Here is a 22,854-nt window from a genome sequence, read left to right as displayed (position 1 = left end):
CATTTTTCTAATTTTGGTTATAGACATTACCACAATGAATTTTAAACAAAACAATTCAGATGCAGTTGAAGTTCAGACTTTCAGCTTTCATTTGAGGGTATCCACATTAAAATTGGATGAAGGGTTTAGGAGTTTCAGCTCCTTAACATGTGCCACCCTGTTTTTAAAGGGACCAAAAGTAATTGGACAATTGACTCCAAGGCTATTTCATGGACAGGTGTAGGCAATCCCTTCGTTATGTCATTCTCAATTAAGCAGATAAAAGGCCTGGAGTTGATTTGAGGTGTGGTGCTTGCATTTGGAAGGTTTTGCTGTGAAGTAAACATGTGGCCAAAGGAGCTCTCCATGCAGGTGAAACAAGCCATCCTTAAGCTGTGAAAACAGAAAAAACCATCTGAGAAATTGCTACAATATTAGGAGTGGCAAAATCTACAGTTTGGTACATCCTGAGAAAGAAAGAAAGCACTGGTGAACTCATCAATGCAAAAAGACCTGGGCACCCACGGAAGACACCAGTGGTGGATGATCGCAGAATAATCTCCATGGTGAAGAGAAACCCCTTCACAACAGCCAACCAAGTGACCAACACTCTCCAGGAGGTAGGCATATCAATATCCAAATCTACCATAAAGAGAAGACTGCATGAAAGTAACTACAGAGGGTTCACTGCACGGTGCAGCCACTCATAAGCATCAAGAATAAAAAGGCTAGACTGGACATTGCTAAAAAACATCTAAAAAGCCAGCACAGTCCTGGAAGAACATTCTTTGGACAGATGAAACCAAGATCAACCTCTACCAGAATGATGGAAAGAGAAAAGTATGGTGAAGGCGTGGTACAGCTCATGGTCCAAAGCATAGCACATCATCTGTAAAACACAGCGGAGGCAGTGTGATGGCTTGGGCATGCATGGCTGCCAGTGGCACTGGGTCACTAGTGTTTATTGATGATGTGACACAGGACAGAAGCAGCTGAATGAATTCTGAGGTATTCAGAGACATCCTGTGTGCTCAGATCCAGCCAAATGCAGCCAAACTGATTGGTCGTCGTTTCATACTACAGATGGACAATGACCCAAAACATAAAGCCAAAGCAACCCAGGAGTTTATTAAAACAAAGAAGTGGAATATTCTTGAATGGCCCAGTCAGTCACCTGATCTCAACCCAATTGAGCAGCATTTCACTTGTTAAAGACTAAACTTCAGACAGAAAGGCCCACAAACAAACAGCAACTGAAAACCACTGCAGTGAAGGCCTGGCAGAGCATCAAAAAGGAGGAAACACAGCGTCTGGTGATGTCCATGAGTTCAAGACTTCAGGCAGTCATTGCCAACAAAGGGTTTTCAACCCAAGTACTAAAAATGAACATTTTATTTAAAATTATTGAATTTGTCCAATTACTTTTGGTCCCTTTAAAAACAGGGTGGCACATGTTAAGGAGCTGAAACTCCTAAACCATTCATCCAATTTTAATGTGGATACCCTCAAATGAAAGCTGAAAGTCTGAACTTCAACTGCATCGGAATTGTTTTGTTTAAAATTCATTGTGGTAATGTCTATAACCAAAATTAGAAAAATGTTGTCTCTGTCCAAATATATATGGACCTAACTGTATATATTTATATATAATAATATTATTATTATTATTATTATTATTATTATTATTATTATTATTCCCTATCGGGGCCAGATATTGTCACATGATGTTCCCTACGTGTGGGTGATATGCCATGGTGACTGGCATGATATTTTTTTTTTTTTCAGCAAACTACATCTGACGACTCTTTGCCAAACAACAACACAAATCTTAATTTGATCAGGTGAGGTCTCTTTTAAATCCCGTTAGCCAAGGCAGCCATTGTTTAATTTTATTTCATAAATCAATTGTACAGATAAAAATAAGCAACTTTGTAATCTAGCTAATCAGAGAGATCTGCTGCTTTCTCCTTCTGGACTGATCGTTCTCAAAATTCTAAAGTCACAGATAAAATCTGTATTCGGTGAAGACAGATTTTCCCATTAGTGAGATAGATGACAGTTGCTGCTCGTTATATTCTATGGGAGAGGGAGGAGCTAGAGGAGGAGCTCCTCCCATTTGCTTACTCCCTTCTCCATAGAATCTTATGAGCAGCAACTGTTATCTGTTATCTCAGTAGTGGGAAAACGTGTCTTCACTGAATGCAGATGTTACTCTTGAACTGAGAATTTTGAGAAAGCGGGTAAAATATATATTGTGTACTCTTGATTTATGAAATAAAAATTAAAATAGTCGCTCTTTAATCTACTCTTCACATTGTAATACAAAACACATGCCATCATACGTCTATGTCGAAAAACAAAAGGTATGGCTGTTTCAAGACATGTAATGAAAATTGGCCACAGCGGGAAGCGTTAAGCCATCTAAGGGCATGACCATATTTTGCGTTTTTTCTGTGAATAAAAGCAGCGTTTTACTGTCCCAGCAAACTGAATGTGATTTTTGAAATCTCATCCATAAGTGGCTTCTATTTTCCTTTGGAGGATTTGCAGCAATTTCAGATCTGCAGCATGTGAATTCTGTCTGAGTTTAACTATTCAAATGAATATAAATCAGAGAATGTACATATTTTAAGCAGCTTTTTACCTGCTAAATCTTCAATATTTTCAGCAGGTTTGCTGCAAATATTGAACATGTTCACATACCCATAGGATGCATGTAGACTGGACGATCCTTGGCTGTTAAACCACTGCTGGTCAGCTAGATAGCAGCAGATGGACGAACTTTTAATAAAAGGCCGAACACACTTTTATACAGTTGTGCTCAAAAGTATACATACCCCAGCAGAGTCTTTGCTTTCTTGGCCTTTTTTCAGAAAATATGAATGATAACACCAAAACTTTTTCTCCACTCATGGTTAGTGGTTGGGTGAAGCCATTTATTGTCAAACTACTGTTTTTTTTTTCTCTTTTTAAATCATAATGACAACCCAAAACATCCAAATGACCCTGATCAAAAATTTACATACCCTGGTGATTGCGGCTTGATAACATGCACAACATGCACATAACATGCAAGTTGACACAAATGGGTTTGAATGGCTACTAAAGGTAACATCCTCACCTGTGACCTGTTTGCTTGTAATCAGTGTTTGTGCATAAAAGCTGAGTGAGTTTCTGGGATCCAGACAGGCTCTTGCATCTTTCATCCAGCCACTAATGTTTCTGGATTGTGAGTCATGTGGAAAGCAAAATAATTGTCAACAGATCTATAGGAAAAGGTAGTTGAACTGTATAAAACAGGAAAGGGATATAAAAAGATATCCAAGGAATTGATAATGCCAATCAGCAGCGTTCAAACTGTGATTAACAAATGGAAAATCAGGGGCTCTGTAAAAAGAAAACCACCGTCAGCTAGACCAACAAAAATGTTGTCCACAACTGCCAGGAAAATTTTTCGGGATGCAAAGGAAAACCCACAAATAACATCAGCTGAAATACAGGACTCTCTGAAATCTAGCAGTGTGGCTGTTTCAAGATGCAGAATAAGGAGGCACTTGAAGAAAAATGGACTGCATGGTCGAGTCGCCAGAAGAACGCCATTACTGTGCAAATGCCACAAAGTATCTTACACAAAACAGCACAGAGACAAGCCTCAAAACTTCTGGAGCAAGGTAATTTGGAGTGATGAGACCGAAATTAAACTTTTTGGCCACAACCATAAACGTTACATTTGGAGAGAGGTCAACAAGACCTATGATGAAAGGAACACCATTCCTACTGTAAAGCACGGAGGTGGATCGCTGATGTTTTGGGGATGTGTGAGCTACAAAGACACATGAAACTTGGTCAAAGTTGAAGGAAAGAGTTATGCAGCACGTTATCAGCAAATACTGGAGGCAAATTTGCACTCATCAGCCCGGAAGCTGCGCATGGGACTTACTTGGACGTTCCAACATGACAACGATCCAAAACACAAGGCCAAGTCCACCTGTCATTGGCTACAGCAGAACAAAGTGAAGGTTCTGAAGTGGCCATCTCAGTCTCCTGATCTCAATATCATTGAACCGCTCTGGAGAGATCTCAAGCGCGCAGTTCATGCTAGACAGCCCAGGAATTTACAGGAACTGGAAGCTTTTTGCCAAGAAGAGTGGGCAGCTTTACCATCTGAAAAAATAAAGAACATCATCCACAACTACCACAAAACACTTCAAGCTGTCATTGATGTTAGAGGGGGCAATACACGGTATTAAGAAATGGAGTATATAAACTTTTTATCAGGATCAATTGGATGTTTTGATTGTCATTATGATTTAAAAAGAGAAAACACAGTAGTTTGACAATAAATGGCTTCACCACAAATCACCATGAGTGGAGAAAAATATTTGTTGTTATCATTCATATTCTCTGAAAAAAGGTCAAGAAAGCAAAAATTCTGCCAGGGTATGTAAACTTTTGAGCACAACTGTAACTGTTGTCAACACATTAGTTTTGTGTGCGTAAAATATCAATGTTCTCCGCAGCACTTTTTCTGTTTTTCTCAAGACGATGTGCTGCAATGATTTTTAAGCTAGATCGGCCGATTATGAAGAAACGAGCGTTCCAAGGAAAGCGATTCAGCCAGTGTAACTGTACAACGCATCGATCGTTCACAAGATGAATGGTTCATTCATTGGTTTTTCAGCCATCGCCTTATTTTTTTATAATAGGAATGGCCACGTGTACTACCAAGCTCGCCCACAGATTGCTAAAAGTGCCGGCAGCAAAATATCATCAATGGACCCTTCTAATAAAAATGAATTTGTATACAGCCGATAACCTCTGTCAAATATATTTTGTGCATGTTGTTTTTTTTCCCCTCACTTCTAATATTATTGATGTTATGTTTGGTCCTTATAGCCAAGTAGAAGAGGAAACCCCATCAGTCACAGATCTTCACAGCTCTCTATTTCCTATCCTTTGTGCTTCCTATTCTATCACAGATGAAGATTTCATCCCTTACCTTTCTACATCCATTGCCCAAGCATTAAAACCAAAGCCACATCTAGCGGGAGTAATGGAAACGCAGGACAATCCAACAGCCGATCCCAGAAGTTGTGAGCCAGGGGATGGCTATTTTGAAATGGGACTCCATGAAAGAGACCAGAGTTTTTCCCGCAGACCTCTTTTAGAAGACCCCGATGTCAGCAATATACGAGTTCTCTGGAACTTCTCAGTCCATCGGCGGCGAGACTTTGGCATTAGACAATTTCCGTCATGCCTTGTGGTAACTGATGCCTTACTTGCCTTGTTTGAGATGCGCAGTGACCAACTTCACCAGCATATTTTCCATCCTTCCATAATGAAACTCGTTGGCTATTATTATTTTGAAGATCTAAGTGAAATGACTTTCCTCATTCCAGGAAGCTGCCTGGCTTTGGGTGTGAGAAATGGAGAAGAATTTGTCATTATTTTGGCAGATGCTCTGAATTTGGAAGAGTTTTGCTCTTGTTTGCAGTCACGATGTTCACAAAAATGTTCGACTTTGCCCCACGAATCGTCTGTGCTACATGGAACTGGAATCCAAGGGTTTTTCCAACATCTCATTGAGAAGCATCAGATTCATCTAGCAGACTGTGAAGTGCGAGGATATTTCCCAGTCTGTCTGTTTTACTGTGAAGGGGACCATTCAAGGCTGGAAGGTCTTCCGTTTGAGAACACCAAGTTGGGTTCCGATTTTTGTATTAGTTTGACTAAACGTGACATTTCTGAGCAGAATTTGGGTAATTCGTGTCCGGTGTGGCTGGTTCTCACACCACAAGATATGGTCATAATCAGGATTGATTTCCATATGATCTGTCAGGATAAAAGTATGGCTGACTATTCGCACAACTCCTTTAGACTGAGTAGGATTCCTATCTCCTCTGTCGTCGTTCATCCCGCAGACCGCTACACTGACCGTGAGCAGTGGCTTCAGGACAGTCACGTACTCCGATTCATTTTAGACTCCTTTACGGTCACTGCTTCCTTTGTGTTGCCTCATGATAGAAGTAACTTTTTGCCACTCTATAAGCTAATGAGGACTTCAGTTCAGGATGTGAAAAGTATTGTCATTTTAAAGTCCTTAAACAACGAGAAGTCCACCGAACAAACTCTGGAAAAGAAAACCCAACAGCAGACTCTAAGGTAGGACCTTTTGTTTTGTGCGTGTCTGTATACACACCAGTGAGACCTCATTTTTTTTTGCATAAGAGGGAACTGTATTCTATTAAATTTAAAACTGTTGGCAGTATTTTTGCCTTGTAATCTGAGACCAGCATGATTTAGGGGCAGATGTATCCCTTACTAGGCTCTGTTGCTGTTTCAATCAACTCAGTGTTTTATCAGAAGGAGATTATCACTACAGGACTAGCTGCCTCATGACACCTAGTCAACTGCTCTGTATAACCCCGCCCCCACCACTGATTGACAGCTTTCTGCCAATCAGTGGTGTGGGCGTGGTTATGTGGGGCTCAGTATTTCAGCTTTGCTAGATCTGCAGCAGAGAAAACCTTGATTTTATCAAATTGACAGCATGCAGACCAGCAAGTGACTCTGTCCCTACATCATGCTGTTCTCAGGTGCACGGATATCAGAACCTACTCATTTGGAGTACAGATGATGGCAGTGATGGGTCAGCTCAGCACCTGAGTCTCACTAACTCTAGGGACGAACTGCCGCAGGAGATTGTTTTGAGAAGCACAACACAGAGGATGAAACAGGTGCTGAGCTGACCCATCACTGCCATCATCTGTACTCCAAATGAGTAGGTTCTGATATCCGTGCAGCTGAAGGCAGCTATATTTACTAGTGAAAAGCAGGGGTTTGGAAGCCACTTAAACATAATTTTTATTTTACGGAAATGAAAACAAACACTATAATGTTTTTTTTGCAATTTTTCATACCATTCAATGCTGGACAAAATTATTTAATATAAAAAATAGTGTATTTACTCTTTAATTGCCTTCCAGGACTGGGAATTACCCAAAGAATCACTTTAAAGCACTGCTTCCCAAACTCCAGATTTCACGGCCTCCGACACACCATGTTTTCAGGATTTCCTTAGTATTGCACAGGTGATGGAATTACTATCAAGGTATCAGAAATTGCCAATGGTTCCCTCACCTGTGATATAAGGAAATCCTGAAAACATGATGTGTTGGAGACCGTGAGGACTGGCGTTTGGGAAACATTGATGTAATGGGAATCTGTCATTAGGTTTTTACCACCTAATCTGAGAGCAGTATAATGTAGAGATAGAGATCCTGATTCCAGCAAGGTGTCACTTATTGGGCTGCTTTCTGTAGGTTTGATAATCTACTGCTGATAAAATAGTGATTTTATCATTAGAGGACTAGTAAACCTCCTGCCAGGTAGTCCAGCCCCGCCCACACCACGGATTGGCAGCTTTGTGTACACTCTACATAAGCATAAAGCTGCCTGTCAGTGGTGTGGGCGGAGTTATGCAGAGCACAGCATTCAGAGCACTGCTAGATCTGCAGCCCATAAAACTGTTATTTTATCAAAATTACACCAAACAGCCCAGTAAGTGACACATAGCTGGCATAAAGGTTGCTGCCCCTACATTGTGTGATAGCAAAAACTTGGTAACAGGGTAAAGAGATATTCCGATGTGCATAAAATATAATCTATCCTCTTGGTGATACTTGTTAGATTAGTAGTGGATATAATTAATTGCCAAAGTCCGGGACCTGTTTCACCCAGCTTTCCCCTTCAACACAGTAGAGTTTGAATATAAGGCAGGGCGCATTTGCAACCAGACTCTTCTTTCAGCTCCTCGCAGCTGAGGAGACCAAAGATCTACATTGATCCAACAATTGATCCTAATGCACCTAGGACGGAGTAATCCTATTGCTGCATACACATTAAATGGGAGTATACTCGGAACTACAGAACAGGAGAACTTGGCTATTCTGGTTACAAGTTAGCTGAGCAGCAGCAATGTCAGGCAGCAGCCGCAAAAGCAAACAAAATTTTAGGGTGTGTAAAAATAGAGATAAAATCCTCTGATCCCAACATATTGTTACCCCTTTATAAATCACTGGTGAGGCCACATCTAGATTATGGGAGATCAGTTTTGGGCTCCACATTTTAAAATGATATTCAGAAGTTAGTCAGTTCAACGACGGGCAACTAGATAATGACAAGGGATGGAGGCCTCTCCTATGACGAGAGGTTGGAAAGGTTGGGCCTGTTTAGCTTAGAAAATAGTTGCCTCAGAGGAGATCTTATTTACACGTATAAATATATGTATAGTCAGTACAGAGGACTGGCACATGACTTATTCCTTCCGAAGACCGTACTGAGGACCAGGGGACACTCTTTAGGGGTGGAAGAAAGGTGATTCCGGCAGCTAAATAGGAAAGGATTCTTTATAGTTAGAGCAGTCAGACTGTGGAATGCCGACCACAAGAGGTGGTAATGGATGACACTACAACAGCTTTTAAGAAAGTGCTGGATGATTTCCTCAATACACAAAACTTTGCGGGTAATTTAGTGACGAAATGTACGATTGGTGGAGGAAGGTTGAACTTGATGGACCTTGGTCTTTTTTCAACCTACATAACTATGTAATGATCACCTACCTACAAGATAGACGGGTGATCATTTTTGTAATCCAAAACACCCAATTAAATTAAAGGAGTTGCCTCATAAAGACCATCCCTTTTTATATGCCCTCGTGGGGCATATCGGTGTCTTGGATGGACACCCCTTTTCGTTGGCTTTCGGGAAGAGTTCCCAACAATAAGTGGCTCTTTGCTCTGATGGACCTGACCAGCCCGTGCATAAAATACTCGGCCAATACCTGGAATGCCAGACCTTTAATACTACTTTTTCCCCCTTTTTTCCACTTCCGCTAAGAACGAAAGCTATAATCCCAAGCCTGTCCTTTTACCCTCTCATGGATCTCTCATCACGGTCAAAGAGCCAGAACCATCTATTACCAGGACGGCCATTCATTTGAAAGGTCCTATGTAATACGACAGGTCCTCTGAAGGAAAAAGGCGGACTTGTCCTAGCAAACTCCAAACCAAGGGAGGTCATCTTCTCATCCTGGGGGCTACATTTTGAAAAGGCTTGTGTCTGATGATGTAAGCTCTGGATTGGATGAGATAAGATGTATGTGTAAGAATGAATAAATGCATTATCTAGATCTAATATGAGACCTAACTGTCTGCTCTGTCCTTTTTGTTTCCAGCAGTCCTAAACCTCAGATGACACTGCCAACATTATACCCTTCCAAAAGTTTATTTCAGAAATTAGCTGAAGAAAACCAGATTCCGTTCCACTTGGCGACATCTGCACATTTCCGCTTAATTTCTGCCCTTAACGGGAGAACGATTGTGGAGTTCTTCCATAGCAGCATCTCCGAGGTAAGAAGCGCCAGAATTGGCCGGACGTATATGGTATATACTCTTATAACAGGGGCTCGTGGAGCAGGAATCCAGTTCGCGAGTTGTCCACGTTGGTCATTGCCCTAAAGGAAAATTTAGATACCTTTTTTTCCCCTCTCTAATATAGCATTTGTTTCAAGCTGGTGAATGTTAGAGGAAAGGTATGTTTTTCTCTGAGACACTGCGACATTTCAGAGAAAACATGGCTTAAATAGATGGTGACCGTAGGAATAGACATGACTAGTGCAGCACCTCCCCGTCCAGCTTCTCGCGCAGCTCTCGTTGATAGGTCTTTACCATGTGTGTACATTGGGAGAGACCTGTCAATCACCGGGAATAGAGCGGGGAGAAGCTGGCTCACGGCTTTTTCAAATTGTTTCATTTGAAACGTCAAATGGTTTCTGAGAAAAACCTACGTCGCTGCTCTGATTACCGTTGCCCATGGTTTGGTCAGAATGAGTCGAGTGACAGTTCCTTTTAAAGAGGACTTGTCCACTGATTTATGTTGTGCAAACCACAGGCCGTGTGAATCCGAGACTGGTTCCTGCATTCTAAATATCTATATTTTACTCTGAAATGTAGCAGCTTATCAGTCTCTCTATAAATAGTGGGCTGCTGTTGGGGACCTGCCTTTTGGAATAGTCACTTTCCTTTCAACAATGTTTTTCTCTGCTGCATTTGGTTTCTACAGAAACATGAGTAACCCACGGTACGTAGGATTTATTAGTCGAATCCTCAGTGAGCTGCTCTGCCAGGTCAGTCACTCTTATCTCTCTTCTCCTGAGCAATGTTTTAAGCTGATTTATGACCACGTCAAAGTTCAGCTGTGCTCTGTGTTCTCTTAGAAGATTGTGCAGGAGAGGAGAGATAAGGGTTACAAACGCTGCTAACAGAACAAGCTCACACATAGATTAATTGTAAGCTTATTCTGCAGTCTGCTCTGTACTGTGTTTGTTAGAGGCTGTAGGAGGCAAACGGTCCAAAAGTTTTAATGAAACTCAAATGCAAAAATTTGCGCAAAAATGCCCAGATAGGTGTTTACAGTATAGCCACATGATTGGTGACTGCATTTACCAGTATGTGAACGCTGTGTCTAACGTCTGCAAACGCTCATCGCAGGTTGACAGTGAAGAATTGCGGTATCTGATGTGGTCCTCAGTGACACTGTATCGATTACCAGATGCGGAAATGACGTCTTGTGTTTTATTGTCAACTAAAGCCGTGTACTTTGTGCTGGATGACACATTTAAAAGAGTCAGTCGCGATCCACAGGGTAAGAGATTGTACGTGTCTCAGTAAATCTAAATTCTTCATGTCCACAATAATGGAAGTGGTAACATTTTGGGCTCAACTGATAAGTTTGCTTCTTTTATTTCCCAACCATTAAGAGCTATAAATTATACCTTGTCTCCATCTTTTAAAGCCTAGTTCAGTAGATGATCACACAAAAAAAGTCTGCTTTTCATCCAACAAAAACAATTTATTTTTTTATTTGACATGTCATGTACTGTGTGTCCATCTTTCACGCCAATATTTCAACCATTCGTCCATTTTATACATTCAGTTTTTACATCTGTATATATAAAAAAAAATCATTAAAAAAAAAAAAAAAATTGGCTTTCTATGTAATTTTTGCCATGGATCTGCAATAATTTTTTGTCACATGCACACTAGTGATGAGCGAGTGATCTCGAGTAAGGTGTTATTCAAGCACGTTCGTGTCCTCTGAGTATTTTCGGCATGCTCGAAAAAAAAAAAAAGCTCGAGTCGCCGACTATTCGACAGCCTCAACACATGCAGGGATCGCTTAACAAACAGGCAATCTCTGCATGTGTTGCGGTTATCGAACAGCCACGAGACATGCAGCCGCAGTGACTCAAGTGTTTGTTTTTTTTTGAGGACACAGAAAATACTCTATTAGGACACGAACATGGTCAAATAACACCTTATTCGAGAACGCTTGCTCTTCACTACTGGACACTCATTCATTGTGAAGACATGCTCATGTCTACTAGTCCATTCACTTGTGTTGCTCCTCATACGATCTTTTTTGCACATGGATCAGTGGTCGTCTGTGCAAGGCCAAAGAATTTTGTTCTATGTGTATGAACATATCCATGATATTTTATTATTATTATTATTATTTTGTTTTTCCCCTACAGATGACTGTAGCCAGCCCAGATCAACGGGCACATTTTACCCTTGTTACTGCATTGCAATTCCCTTTCATGACCTGCAATCTGTGAACATTGGCCTCTTTGATCAGTTCTTTAGGATAACGGGTAAGGCTACCTTTTTGTGAGCAGGTTTTACATATATGATCATTGCAAAAAATATTGCTCCATACATCAGTCCTATGCCTGTTGCCGAACTCCAGTGACCTCTGAGCCTTTATCATTGATGGCAGTAAGTATAATATTCCTTGTAATACATATCTAAGTGATTGATATGAAGAAAAAATGTCTGCAACATTTCAGGGGCCCAAAACGGCATAATATAGGGCAGCACGATGGCTCAGTGGTTAGTACTGCAGCTTTGCAGCGATGGGGTCCTGGGTTCAAATCCCACCAAGGACAAGATCTGCAAGGAGTTTGTATGTTCTCCCCGTGTTTGCGGGGGTTTCCTCTGGGGTCTCCGGTTTCCTCCCACATTCCAAAGTCATACTGATAGGGAAATTAGATTGTGAGCCCCAATGGGGACAGCGCCGGTAATGTAATAAAAATATTTCCTGTACTGAGATTGTCACCATTTACAGTAACCCCTGTCCCCAGTGGGTCTGTCTATCTACTTTCCATATTTTAGACACACTAGGGTCAAAACTATAGGAAGTCATTTGACCTTTTAGTTTATTTTTCAAGTTGGAGAAGATACTGGAGTATCCGGAGGAAACTCGCGCAAATGCGGGAAGAGCAGGATAAACCACGTGAAGATTTTGTGCTTAGTCAATCCCAGCAGCTCAGCACTGAAAGGCAACGGTGCTAACTCAGCCATCATGACACCCGTATCTTCATCCAGGAGCTTTATACTTCTTGGAGAGAATACTGGCTTACATATGGAGTCCGGAAAATTACAATGAAAAATTAAATAAAATTGTGTATTAAATCAGAGATAAACAGAGGTACAATATTGGCCCTCCATAGCAGCACGTTTCTGTTCAAATCAGACCTTGAAAGGGACTGACCACTACTAAGTCAACCCCTTCTTGATCTGAATGTTTGGCGTCGTGAAAATAAATACATTTTGGCTCACCTCCCATGCTGGCGCCGTTCCAGCGGTGTTGACACTCGTGGTCCAGGGGCTCTCGTGCGGTTACTATGACTCATGAGCCCGGCGTCCAATCAGCGCTGACGTCACTGTCCCCGCCTTCAGACAAATCGAGCAGGAAGTCAGAGAACAGCCTTGGCTCTTACTTCCTGTTGATGTTTAATACTTCTGAAGGTGAGGACTTTCATTGACCACTCCATTCGTTGTCTCTGGGGCAGACATGCAATCTGTAGCTCCAGTCAAACGGGGATGAAAGTGGATCCCTTCTCTTGATTGGCGCCATTAGTTGTCGGACTTCCACCAATTAATAAGTTCTCACCTATTGTGTTTATAGGTGATACTTTTTTTTTTTCATTGGACAACCCCTTTGAAAAGTCTCAGCCATTCATGGCCCCGGTGGAATATCGGCGTCCAGTTGGCCACCACCGGAGGTAGGGGCTACCGAAACAACTGATGGTGGATGCACAATACAGTTTTTATGACTCACAAAAACGAGTGATCGTCATAGACACAGCAATGTGATCTTACAAATCTTATACTAATCTCTCCGGTTACATACAGAACATCACAAAAGTTAATCTTCTTGTAAGAAAATGTCCAACCTTGTCAATCGTACTTGTAAGTTGGATCTTTGATTTTTGCCGACAGGTTCCTCTCCAAATCTTGTTGTGACCTGTCTGACCAGAGACAGCTACACGACGCACGCATTCATACAGCACCTGATGTCAGCATTAACCTTACTGAAGAGAACGCCATCTCCTGAACCAATTGAGAAAGACTTCTATTCAGAATTTGGGAAAAAGAAGACAGGTAAAAGGATCAAGACTTTTTATTTAAAAGATTGCACTTGTCGTTAAGTTTGTTAATTCTCCTGATGATGAGAAGATCTGAGATCAGCTCCTGGTCCGGCCACAGTTACCTCACAGACTCAGTGCAGTGGAAATGTCTTTTTCCACAATTAAAATTTCACATATGTAGCACAGTTGATTTATTTTAGCCTTTTGTGCTCACCTGGTTTAGTAAGGACGCTCCTCAGTTTCCAGCTTGTTTCTGATACACCATCTTCTTTCGGTGAAAGGATTGCTGTGTGTCAGAACTACCTAAAAGAAAATGTATCATCAGACCATGACCTATTTTTTTTTTAAACAATGCTTTATCTTTAATTTTTATTTTTTATAAAACTTTTTGTCATTTATTTTCTAGGTCGCCAATATAAGAAAATCCTTGAATGATAGTAAAAAAAAACAAAACATAGGGATTAGCTAGATAGGAAGAAGGGAGCAGAATTGTAAAAAAAAAAAAGTCAATTATAAAAGTGGTTAGGGTGTTAAGATAGATATTTAGAAAGGACATTTTAGGTAACGGAACAACCCTTTAAATGTTGCAATTGTAATTTTGCATCTAAGCCTGATGCAAATCTAAAGACCCTAATACACATTAGGTAAAAGTCGGCCTTACTTGTGGATTGCAGCTATGTAGATTTTATATGGTAATGTGTATTGGGGTCACCAGATGCTCTTCTCCAACAGATGATTTTAGGGGAGAGAAGGATCGGGCATTGGCCGTAGGAGGCTTAAAAGGGTATTCCCACTAACAAAATTAATTTTAACGTTGATTATAATCAATAGATCTTGGAATAATAATAAGTTCCACAATTGGATCTGTTTAAAAAAAAAAAAATGTTCCTGTGCTGAGTTCATCTTATAAATGTGCAGGAACATGGTGTGATTTTATCTCAGCTCCTGAGCAGAAGACGAGCAAAAGAGAGTATACAGACAGGACAGCATGGGATCACAGCAGATGATAAAACTGTTCCCTGCCTGTTTTTTTTGTTTTTTTTAAATGTCCTACCTCAAAGAAAGCATTATTTGCGATCCTTTGCTGTCCTGTCTGTACACTTTTTTAACCTCCTGCCCTTCCCAGGAGATGTGGTATGATCAGACCACGTCCCTGTACGGTCAGACACGGCCATTACACAGTACACAGCAGGAGACCATTTAAATATAGAGGGCACCATCAACAATAATGTCTAATGTGCTCAACCTGCAGCATGTCAAAACACAGACTATACAAAAAAAGAGAAAAGAAACATGCACATTTGTGCATGTTTCTTTTCTCTTTTTTTGTACAGTACACAGCAGGGGCACATTTATAAGATTATTTCAGCACAGGAACATTTTATTTAAACACATGCAATTGTGGAAATTATTATTATTCCAAGATCTATTCATTAAAATTAACTTTTGTTCATGGGAAATCCCCTTTAATGGTTATTTCATAGAGAACACAGGATCACTTGGCCTAGCCTAGGGATCCTGTGTATGGAGGAGTCCAAAAGAGAAAACTGACAGTCAAAGCATCTAAGGCGAACAAGAGCCTTTATTCTGGTCCTGCGTGATCGCTTGGCTGACAGCTATTTATTGTGTACAGCCCGCTAATTAGTTCCTTATCTTTTGAGATAACTCTTCATAGCTTGTATATGTTCACACCATTTACAATAGGTAATTATAACAAGTTTCCCTCCCTCTCTGCACAATGACCTCTGCACAGGTCACAGAGCATGCCTAAAGAACTCTCCTATAGTAGAAAATTAAGCAACTTCTCCAATTTACAGGCTCCCATGTGACTGCTGTAAATTGTATCTCTGAACATTAGCATGAGCTCTGTCAAGATGTCTGCTTCCATATACATGTACAGAAAATTGGAATAAAATGTCCACAGAATATAGACTGGTTATATATGTTAAATAAAGAAGAAAAAAAATCTGAATGCTCCGCTGAGCCCAGCGTACATTTAGGTGGAGGGGGTGATGTATCGCTGTCGACCCTTAGGGTATCTCCAGCAGTGCCACAAACAGCAACTTATGCTTAGTTATGTAATGGAGATAATATAAATGTCGCTCCTGGGAAATGTTACTTTAGTTATTTCCTTTGTACTCCTACTTGATGAGTTATGGTATGTCCTTTTACCAGGAAGGCAACCATTGACACGTTATAACACAGGAAGGATTGAGAAAAAAAACAGGAAAACTAAAGAATGTAGACCATTCATGGCTTTCAAAAGAAAGATGCTTAAGTATGGCCATTCACATAGGGAGCCGATGTCAAATTATAGACAGGATTCACTTTCCATTATTAAAGGTACTGCTGCTGTCTTTGAGAAAAAATAACTCATTTAGAAATTGATGGCAGAAACACATCTCAAAAAAGTTAGGACAGGGTCAACAGAAGGCTGTAAAAGTAAGTGTTACATATGAAACACAGCCAGAGGGTCAGTTTTCAACTAAGTCACATGACCATGTATAAAAAAAGCATGTTAGAGAGGCAGAGTCTCTCAGAAGCAAAGATGGTCGGAGGTCACCAATCTATGATAAATGCATCTAAAAATATTAGCAAACATATCAGTCCAAATCACCTTGACATCTGCGCATATATGCCATAATATTTTCATGTTCCTTTAGTGACTATTTACTCTGCAAATAAATGGAATACAATAGCTAATTATCTACTGTGAGTTTCATGCGATATTCCTGCAGGGCACTATATATGGGAAAGACACCAAGAATCTATTTTACTTATATCAATTGACTTCTATTTTTCTACTATAGTCAATGATAACTGGGCAGCGCCTTTTTATGTCATGAGGCACCATGTACTTCATCATTGATTTTATTTTTCATTATACTAATAAAGAATTGTTTTGTCTGTTAATTGAAGGCACTTCTTGACTGTGGACTACTATCTGGTGCCGGAAGTTTGTTATATCTAAAAATATTAGCAGATGTTTTAATATCTCAGAGGGTTGTTTCAATTATACCACTGTTTAGATGAGAGCTACTAGATTGTAGTGGGTCTGTCCACTGAGCTATCACCAGTTTGCCAAAATGGGGCATTGGTCTTCAGCTTCTATAGGAATTCTAGAGATAGCAGAGTTCTGTACTGAGGTAACCCCAACAGATCCTGATTTCTATAGGATGCTAGAGATAGCAGATCTCTGTACTGAGGTAACCCCATCAGATCCTGAATTCTTTGGGATACTAGAGATAGCAGAGCTCTGTTCTGAGCTAACCCCATCAGATCCTGATTTCTATAGGATGCTAGAGATAGCAGATCTCTGTACTGAGGTAACCCCATCAGATCCTGATTTCTATAGGATGCTAGAGATAGCAGAGCTCTGTACTGAGCTAACCCCATCAGATCCTGATTTCTATAGGATGCTAGAGATAGCAGATCTCTGTACTGAGGTAACCCCATCAGATCCTGATTTCTATATGATACTAGAGATAGCAGATCTCTGTACTGAGCTAACCCCATCAGATCCTGATTTCTATAGGATGCTAGAGATAGCAGAGCTCTGTACTGAGCTAACCCCATCAGATCCTGATTTCTATAGGATCCTAGAGATAGCAGATCTCTGTACTGAGGTAACCCCATCAGATCCTGAATTCTTTGGGATACTAGAGATAGCAGAGCTCTGTACTGAGTTAACCCCATCAGATCCTGATTTCTATAGGATACTAGAGATAGCAGAGCTCTGTACTGAGCTAACCCCATCAGATCCTGATTTCTATAGGATACTAGAGATAGCAGATCTCTGTACTGAGCTAACCATCAGATCCTGATTTCTATAGGATACTAGAGATACCAGAGATCTGTACTGAGCTAACCCCATCAGATCCTGAATTCTTTGGGATACTAGAGATAGCAGAGCTCTGTACTGAGCTAACCCCATCAGATCCTGATTTCTATAGGATCCTAGAGATAGCAGATCTCTGTACTGAGCTAACCCCATCAGATCCTGATTTCTATAGGATCCTAGAGATAGCAGATCTCTGTACTGAGATAACCCCATCAGATCCTGATTTCTATAGGATCCTAGAGATAGCAGATCTCTGTACTGAGGTAACCCCATCAGATCCTGATTTCTATATGATACTAGAGATAGCAGATCTCTGTACTGAGGTAACCCCATCAGATCCTGATTTCTATATGATACTAGAGATAGCAGATCTCTGTACTGAGCTAACCCCATCAGATCCTGATTTCTATAGGATCCTAGAGATAGCAGATCTCTGTACTGAGGTAACCCCATCAGATCCTGATTTCTATAGGATACTAGAGGTAGCAGAGCTCTGTACTGAGCTAACCCCATCAGATCCTGATTTCTATAGGATGCTAGAGATAGCAGAGCTCTGTACTGAGCTAACCCCATCAGATCCTGATTTCTATAGGATCCTAGAGATAGCAGATCTCTGTACTGAGATAACCCCATCAGATCCTGAATTCTTTGGGATACTAGAGATAGCAGAGCTCTGTACTGAGCTAACCCCATCAGATCCTGATTTCTATAGGATGCTAGAGATAGCAGATCTCTGTACTGAGGTAACCCCATCAGATCCTGATTTCTATAGGATGCTAGAGATAGCAGAGCTCTGTACTGAGCTAACCCCATCAGATCCTGATTTGTATAGGATCCTAGAGATAGCAGATCTCTGTACTGAGCTAACCCCATCAGGTCCTGATTTCTATAGGATACTAGAGATAGCAGATCTCTGTACTGAGCTAACCCCATCAGATCCTGAATTCTTTGGGATACTAGAGGTAGCAGAGCTCTGTACTGAGCTAACCCCATCAGATACTAATTTCTATAGGATGCTAGAGATAGCAGAGTTCTGTACTGAGGTAACCCCAACAGATCCTGATTTCTATAGGATGCTAGAGATAGCAGATCTCTGTACTGAGGTAACCCCAACAGATCCTGATTTCTATAGGATGCTAGAGATAGCAGATCTCTGTACTGAGCTAACCCCATCAGATCCTGATTTCTATATGATACTAGAGATAGCAGATCTCTGTACTGAGCTAACCCCATCAGATCCTGATTTCTATAGGATCCTAGAGATAGCAGATCTCTGTACTGAGGTAACCCCATCAGATCCTGATTTCTATAGGATACTAGAGGTAGCAGAGCTCTGTACTGAGCTAACCCCATCAGATCCTGATTTCTATAGGATGCTAGAGATAGCAGAGCTCTGTACTGAGCTAACCCCATCAGATCCTGATTTCTATAGGATCCTAGAGATAGCAGATCTCTGTACTGAGGTAACCCCATCAGATCCTGAATTCTTTGGGATACTAGAGATAGCAGAGCTCTGTACTGAGCTAACCCCATCAGATCCTGATTTCTATAGGATCCTAGAGATACCAGAGATCTGTACTGAGGTAACCTCATCCAATCCTGATTTCTATAGGATACTAGAGATAGCAGAGCCCTGTACTGAGCTAACCCCATCAGATCCTGATTTCTATAGGATCCTAGAGGTAGCAGAGCTCTGTACTGTGATAACCCCATCAGATCCTGATTTCTATAGATGCTAGAGATAGCAGAGCTCTGTACTGAGCTAACCCCATCAGATACTAATTGCTATAGGATGCTAGAGATAGCAGAGCTCTGTACTGAGCTAACCCCATCAGATACTAATTTCTATAGGATACTAGAGATAGCAGAGCTCTGTACTGAGCTAACCCCATCAGATCCTGATTTCTATAGGATACTAGAGGTAGCAGAGCTCTGTACTGTGATAACCCCATCAGATCCTGATTTCTATAGATGCTAGAGATAGCAGAGCTCTGCACTGAGCTAACCCCATCAGATCCTGATTTCTATAGGATGCTAGAGATAGCAGAGCTCTGTACTGAGCTAACCCCATCAGATCCTGATTTCTATAGGATACTAGAGGTAGCAGAGCTCTGTACTGTGATAACCCCATCACATCCTGATTTCTATAGATGCTAGAGATAGCAGAGCTCTGTACTGAGATAACCCCATCAGATCCTGAATTCTTTGGGATACTAGAGATAGCAGAGCTCTGTACTGAGCTAACCCCATCAGATCCTGATTTCTATAGGATGCTAGAGATAGCAGATCTCTGTACTGAGGTAACCCCATCAGATCCTGATTTCTATAGGATGCTAGAGATAGCAGAGCTCTGTACTGAGCTAACCCCATCAGATCCTGATTTGTATAGGATCCTAGAGATAGCAGATCTCTGTACTGAGGTAACCCCATCAGATCCTGATTTCTATAGGATACTAGAGGTAGCAGAGCTCTGTACTGAGCTAACCCCATCAGATCCTGATTTCTATAGGATGCTAGAGATAGCAGAGCTCTGTACTGAGCTAACCCCATCAGATCCTGATTTCTATAGGATCCTAGAGATAGCAGATCTCTGTACTGAGGTAACCCCATCAGATCCTGAATTCTTTGGGATACTAGAGATAGCAGAGCTCTGTACTGAGCTAACCCCATCAGATCCTGATTTCTATAGGATCCTAGAGATACCAGAGATCTGTACTGAGGTAACCTCATCCAATCCTGATTTCTATAGGATGCTAGAGATAGCAGAGCTCTGTACTGAGCTAACCCCATCAGATCCTGATTTCTATAGGATACTAGAGATAGCAGAGCTCTGTACTGAGCTAACCCCATCAGATCCTGATTTCTATAGGATCCTAGAGATACCAGAGATCTGTACTGAGGTAACCTCATCCAATCCTGATTTCTATAGGATGCTAGAGATAGCAGAGCTCTGTACTGAGCTAACCCCATCAGATCCTGATTTCTATAGGATACTAGAGATAGCAGAGCTCTGTACTGAGCTAACCCCATCAGATCCTGATTTCTATAGGATACTAGAGATAGCAGATCTCTGTACTGAGCTAACCATCAGATCCTGATTTCTATAGGATACTAGAGATAGCAGAGCCCTGTACTGAGCTAACCCCATCAGATCCTGATTTCTATAGGATACTAGAGATAGCAGAGCTCTGTACTGAGCTAACCCCATCAGATACTAATTTGTATAGGATACTAGAGATAGCAGAGCCCTGTACTGAGCTAACCCCATCAGATCCTGATTTCTATAGGATACTAGAGATAGCAGATCTCTGTACTGTGATAACCCCATCAGATCCTGAATTCTATGGGATACTAGAGATAGCAGATCTCTGTACTGAGGTAACCCCATCAGATCCTGAATTCTATAGGATGCTAGAGATAGCAGATCTCTGTACTGAGCTAACCCCATCAGATCCTGATTTCTATAGGATCCTAGAGATACCAGAGATCTGTACTGAGCTAACCCCATCAGATCCTGATTTCTATAGGATCCTAGAGATAGCAGATCTCTGTACTGAGCTAACCCCATCAGATCCTGATTTCTATAGGATACTAGAGATAGCAGAGCTCTGTACTGAGCTAACCCCATCAGATCCTGATTTCTATAGGATCCTAGAGATAGCAGATCTCTGTACTGAGCTAACCCCATCAGATCCTGATTTCTATAGGATCCTAGAGATAGCAGATCTCTGTACTGAGCTAACCCCATCAGATCCTGATTTCTATAGGATACTAGAGATAGCAGAGCTCTGTACTGAGCTAACCCCATCAGATTCTGATTTCTATAGGATACTAGAGGTAGCAGAGCTCTGTACTGAGCTAACCCCATCAGATCCTGATTTCTATAGGATACTAGAGGTAGCAGAGCTCTGTACTGAGCTAACCCCATCAGATACTAATTGCTATAGGATGCTAGAGATAGCAGAGCTCTGTACTGAGCTAACCCCATCAGATCCTGATTTCTATAGATGCTAGAGATAGCAGAGCTCTGTACTGAGCTAACTCCATCAGATACTAATTGCTATAGGATGCTAGAGATAGCAGAGCTCTGTACTGAGCTAACCCCATCAGATCCTGATTTCTATAGGATACTAGAGATAGCAGAGCTCTGTACTGAGCTAACCCCATCAGATCCTGATTTCTATAGGATGCTAGAGATAGCAGATCTCTGTACTGAGCTAACCCCATCAGATCCTGATTTCTATAGGATCCTAGAGATAGCAGATCTCTGTACTGAGATAACCCCATCAGATCCTGATTTCTATAGGATCCTAGAGATAGCAGATCTCTGTACTGAGATAACCCCATCAGATCCTGAATTCTTTGGGATACTAGAGATAGCAGAGCTCTGTACTGAGCTAACCCCATCAGATCCTGATTTCTATAGGATGCTAGAGATAGCAGATCTCTGTACTGAGGTAACCCCATCAGATCCTGATTTCTATAGGATGCTAGAGATAGCAGAGCTCTGTACTGAGCTAACCCCATCAGATCCTGATTTGTATAGGATCCTAGAGATAGCAGATCTCTGTACTGAGCTAACCCCATCAGGTCCTGATTTCTATAGGATACTAGAGATAGCAGATCTCTGTACTGAGCTAACCCCATCAGATCCTGAATTCTTTGGGATACTAGAGGTAGCAGAGCTCTGTACTGAGCTAACCCCATCAGATACTAATTTCTATAGGATGCTAGAGATAGCAGAGCTCTGTACTGAGCTAACCCCATCAGATCCTGATTTCTATAGGATGCTAGAGATAGCAGATCTCTGTACTGAGCTAACCCCATCAGATCCTGATTTCTATAGGATCCTAGAGATAGCAGATCTCTGTACTGAGATAACCCCATCAGATCCTGATTTCTATAGGATCCTAGAGATAGCAGATCTCTGTACTGAGATAACCCCATCAGATCCTGAATTCTTTGGGATACTAGAGATAGCAGAGCTCTGTACTGAGCTAACCCCATCAGATCCTGATTTCTATAGGATGCTAGAGATAGCAGATCTCTGTACTGAGGTAACCCCATCAGATCCTGATTTCTATAGGATGCTAGAGATAGCAGAGCTCTGTACTGAGCTAACCCCATCAGATCCTGATTTGTATAGGATCCTAGAGATAGCAGATCTCTGTACTGAGCTAACCCCATCAGGTCCTGATTTCTATAGGATACTAGAGATAGCAGATCTCTGTACTGAGCTAACCCCATCAGATCCTGAATTCTTTGGGATACTAGAGGTAGCAGAGCTCTGTACTGAGCTAACCCCATCAGATCCTGATTTCTATAGGATGCTAGAGATAGCAGAGTTCTGTACTGAGCTAACCCCATCAGATCCTGATTTCTATAGGATGCTAGAGATAGCAGAGTTCTGTACTGAGGTAACCCCAACAGATCCTGATTTCTATAGGATGCTAGAGATAGCAGATCTCTGTACTGAGGTAACCCCAACAGATCCTGATTTCTATAGGATGCTAGAGATAGCAGATCTCTGTACTGAGGTAAC

The 22,854-nt window shown here is 41.3% G+C and overlaps 1 protein-coding gene across 5 annotated transcripts in view; it reads left to right on the top strand.

Annotated features, from left to right (window-relative positions):
• Positions 1-22,854, top strand: part of NISCH (nischarin) — an 85,539-nt gene that overhangs the window by 45,065 nt on the left and 17,620 nt on the right. For 2 of the 5 annotated variants that reach the window (XR_011315020.1, XM_069736839.1), the window contains 6 exons: positions 1,765-1,820; positions 4,876-6,141; positions 9,215-9,389; positions 10,530-10,683; positions 11,573-11,692; positions 13,323-13,484. Coding sequence is in view for 2 of the 5 variants with exons in the window: in XM_069736839.1 (XP_069592940.1) it covers positions 1,765-1,820; positions 4,876-6,141; positions 9,215-9,389; positions 10,530-10,683; positions 11,573-11,692; positions 13,323-13,484 (1,933 nt within the window). In the remaining 3 variants the exon portion in view is untranslated. Of the gene's footprint in view, positions 1-1,764; positions 1,821-4,875; positions 6,142-9,214; positions 9,390-10,529; positions 10,684-11,572; positions 11,693-13,322; positions 13,485-22,854 lie in introns of those variants that run through there. The other 3 variants (XR_011315019.1, XM_069736840.1, XR_011315021.1) reach the window with 3 other exon arrangements.

This window comes from Ranitomeya imitator, chromosome 8 (genome assembly GCF_032444005.1).
Source record: "Ranitomeya imitator isolate aRanImi1 chromosome 8, aRanImi1.pri, whole genome shotgun sequence".
In the NCBI taxonomy this organism is placed as follows: Eukaryota; Metazoa; Chordata; class Amphibia; order Anura; family Dendrobatidae; genus Ranitomeya; species Ranitomeya imitator.
This window is presented reverse-complemented; position numbering and strand designations above follow the sequence as displayed.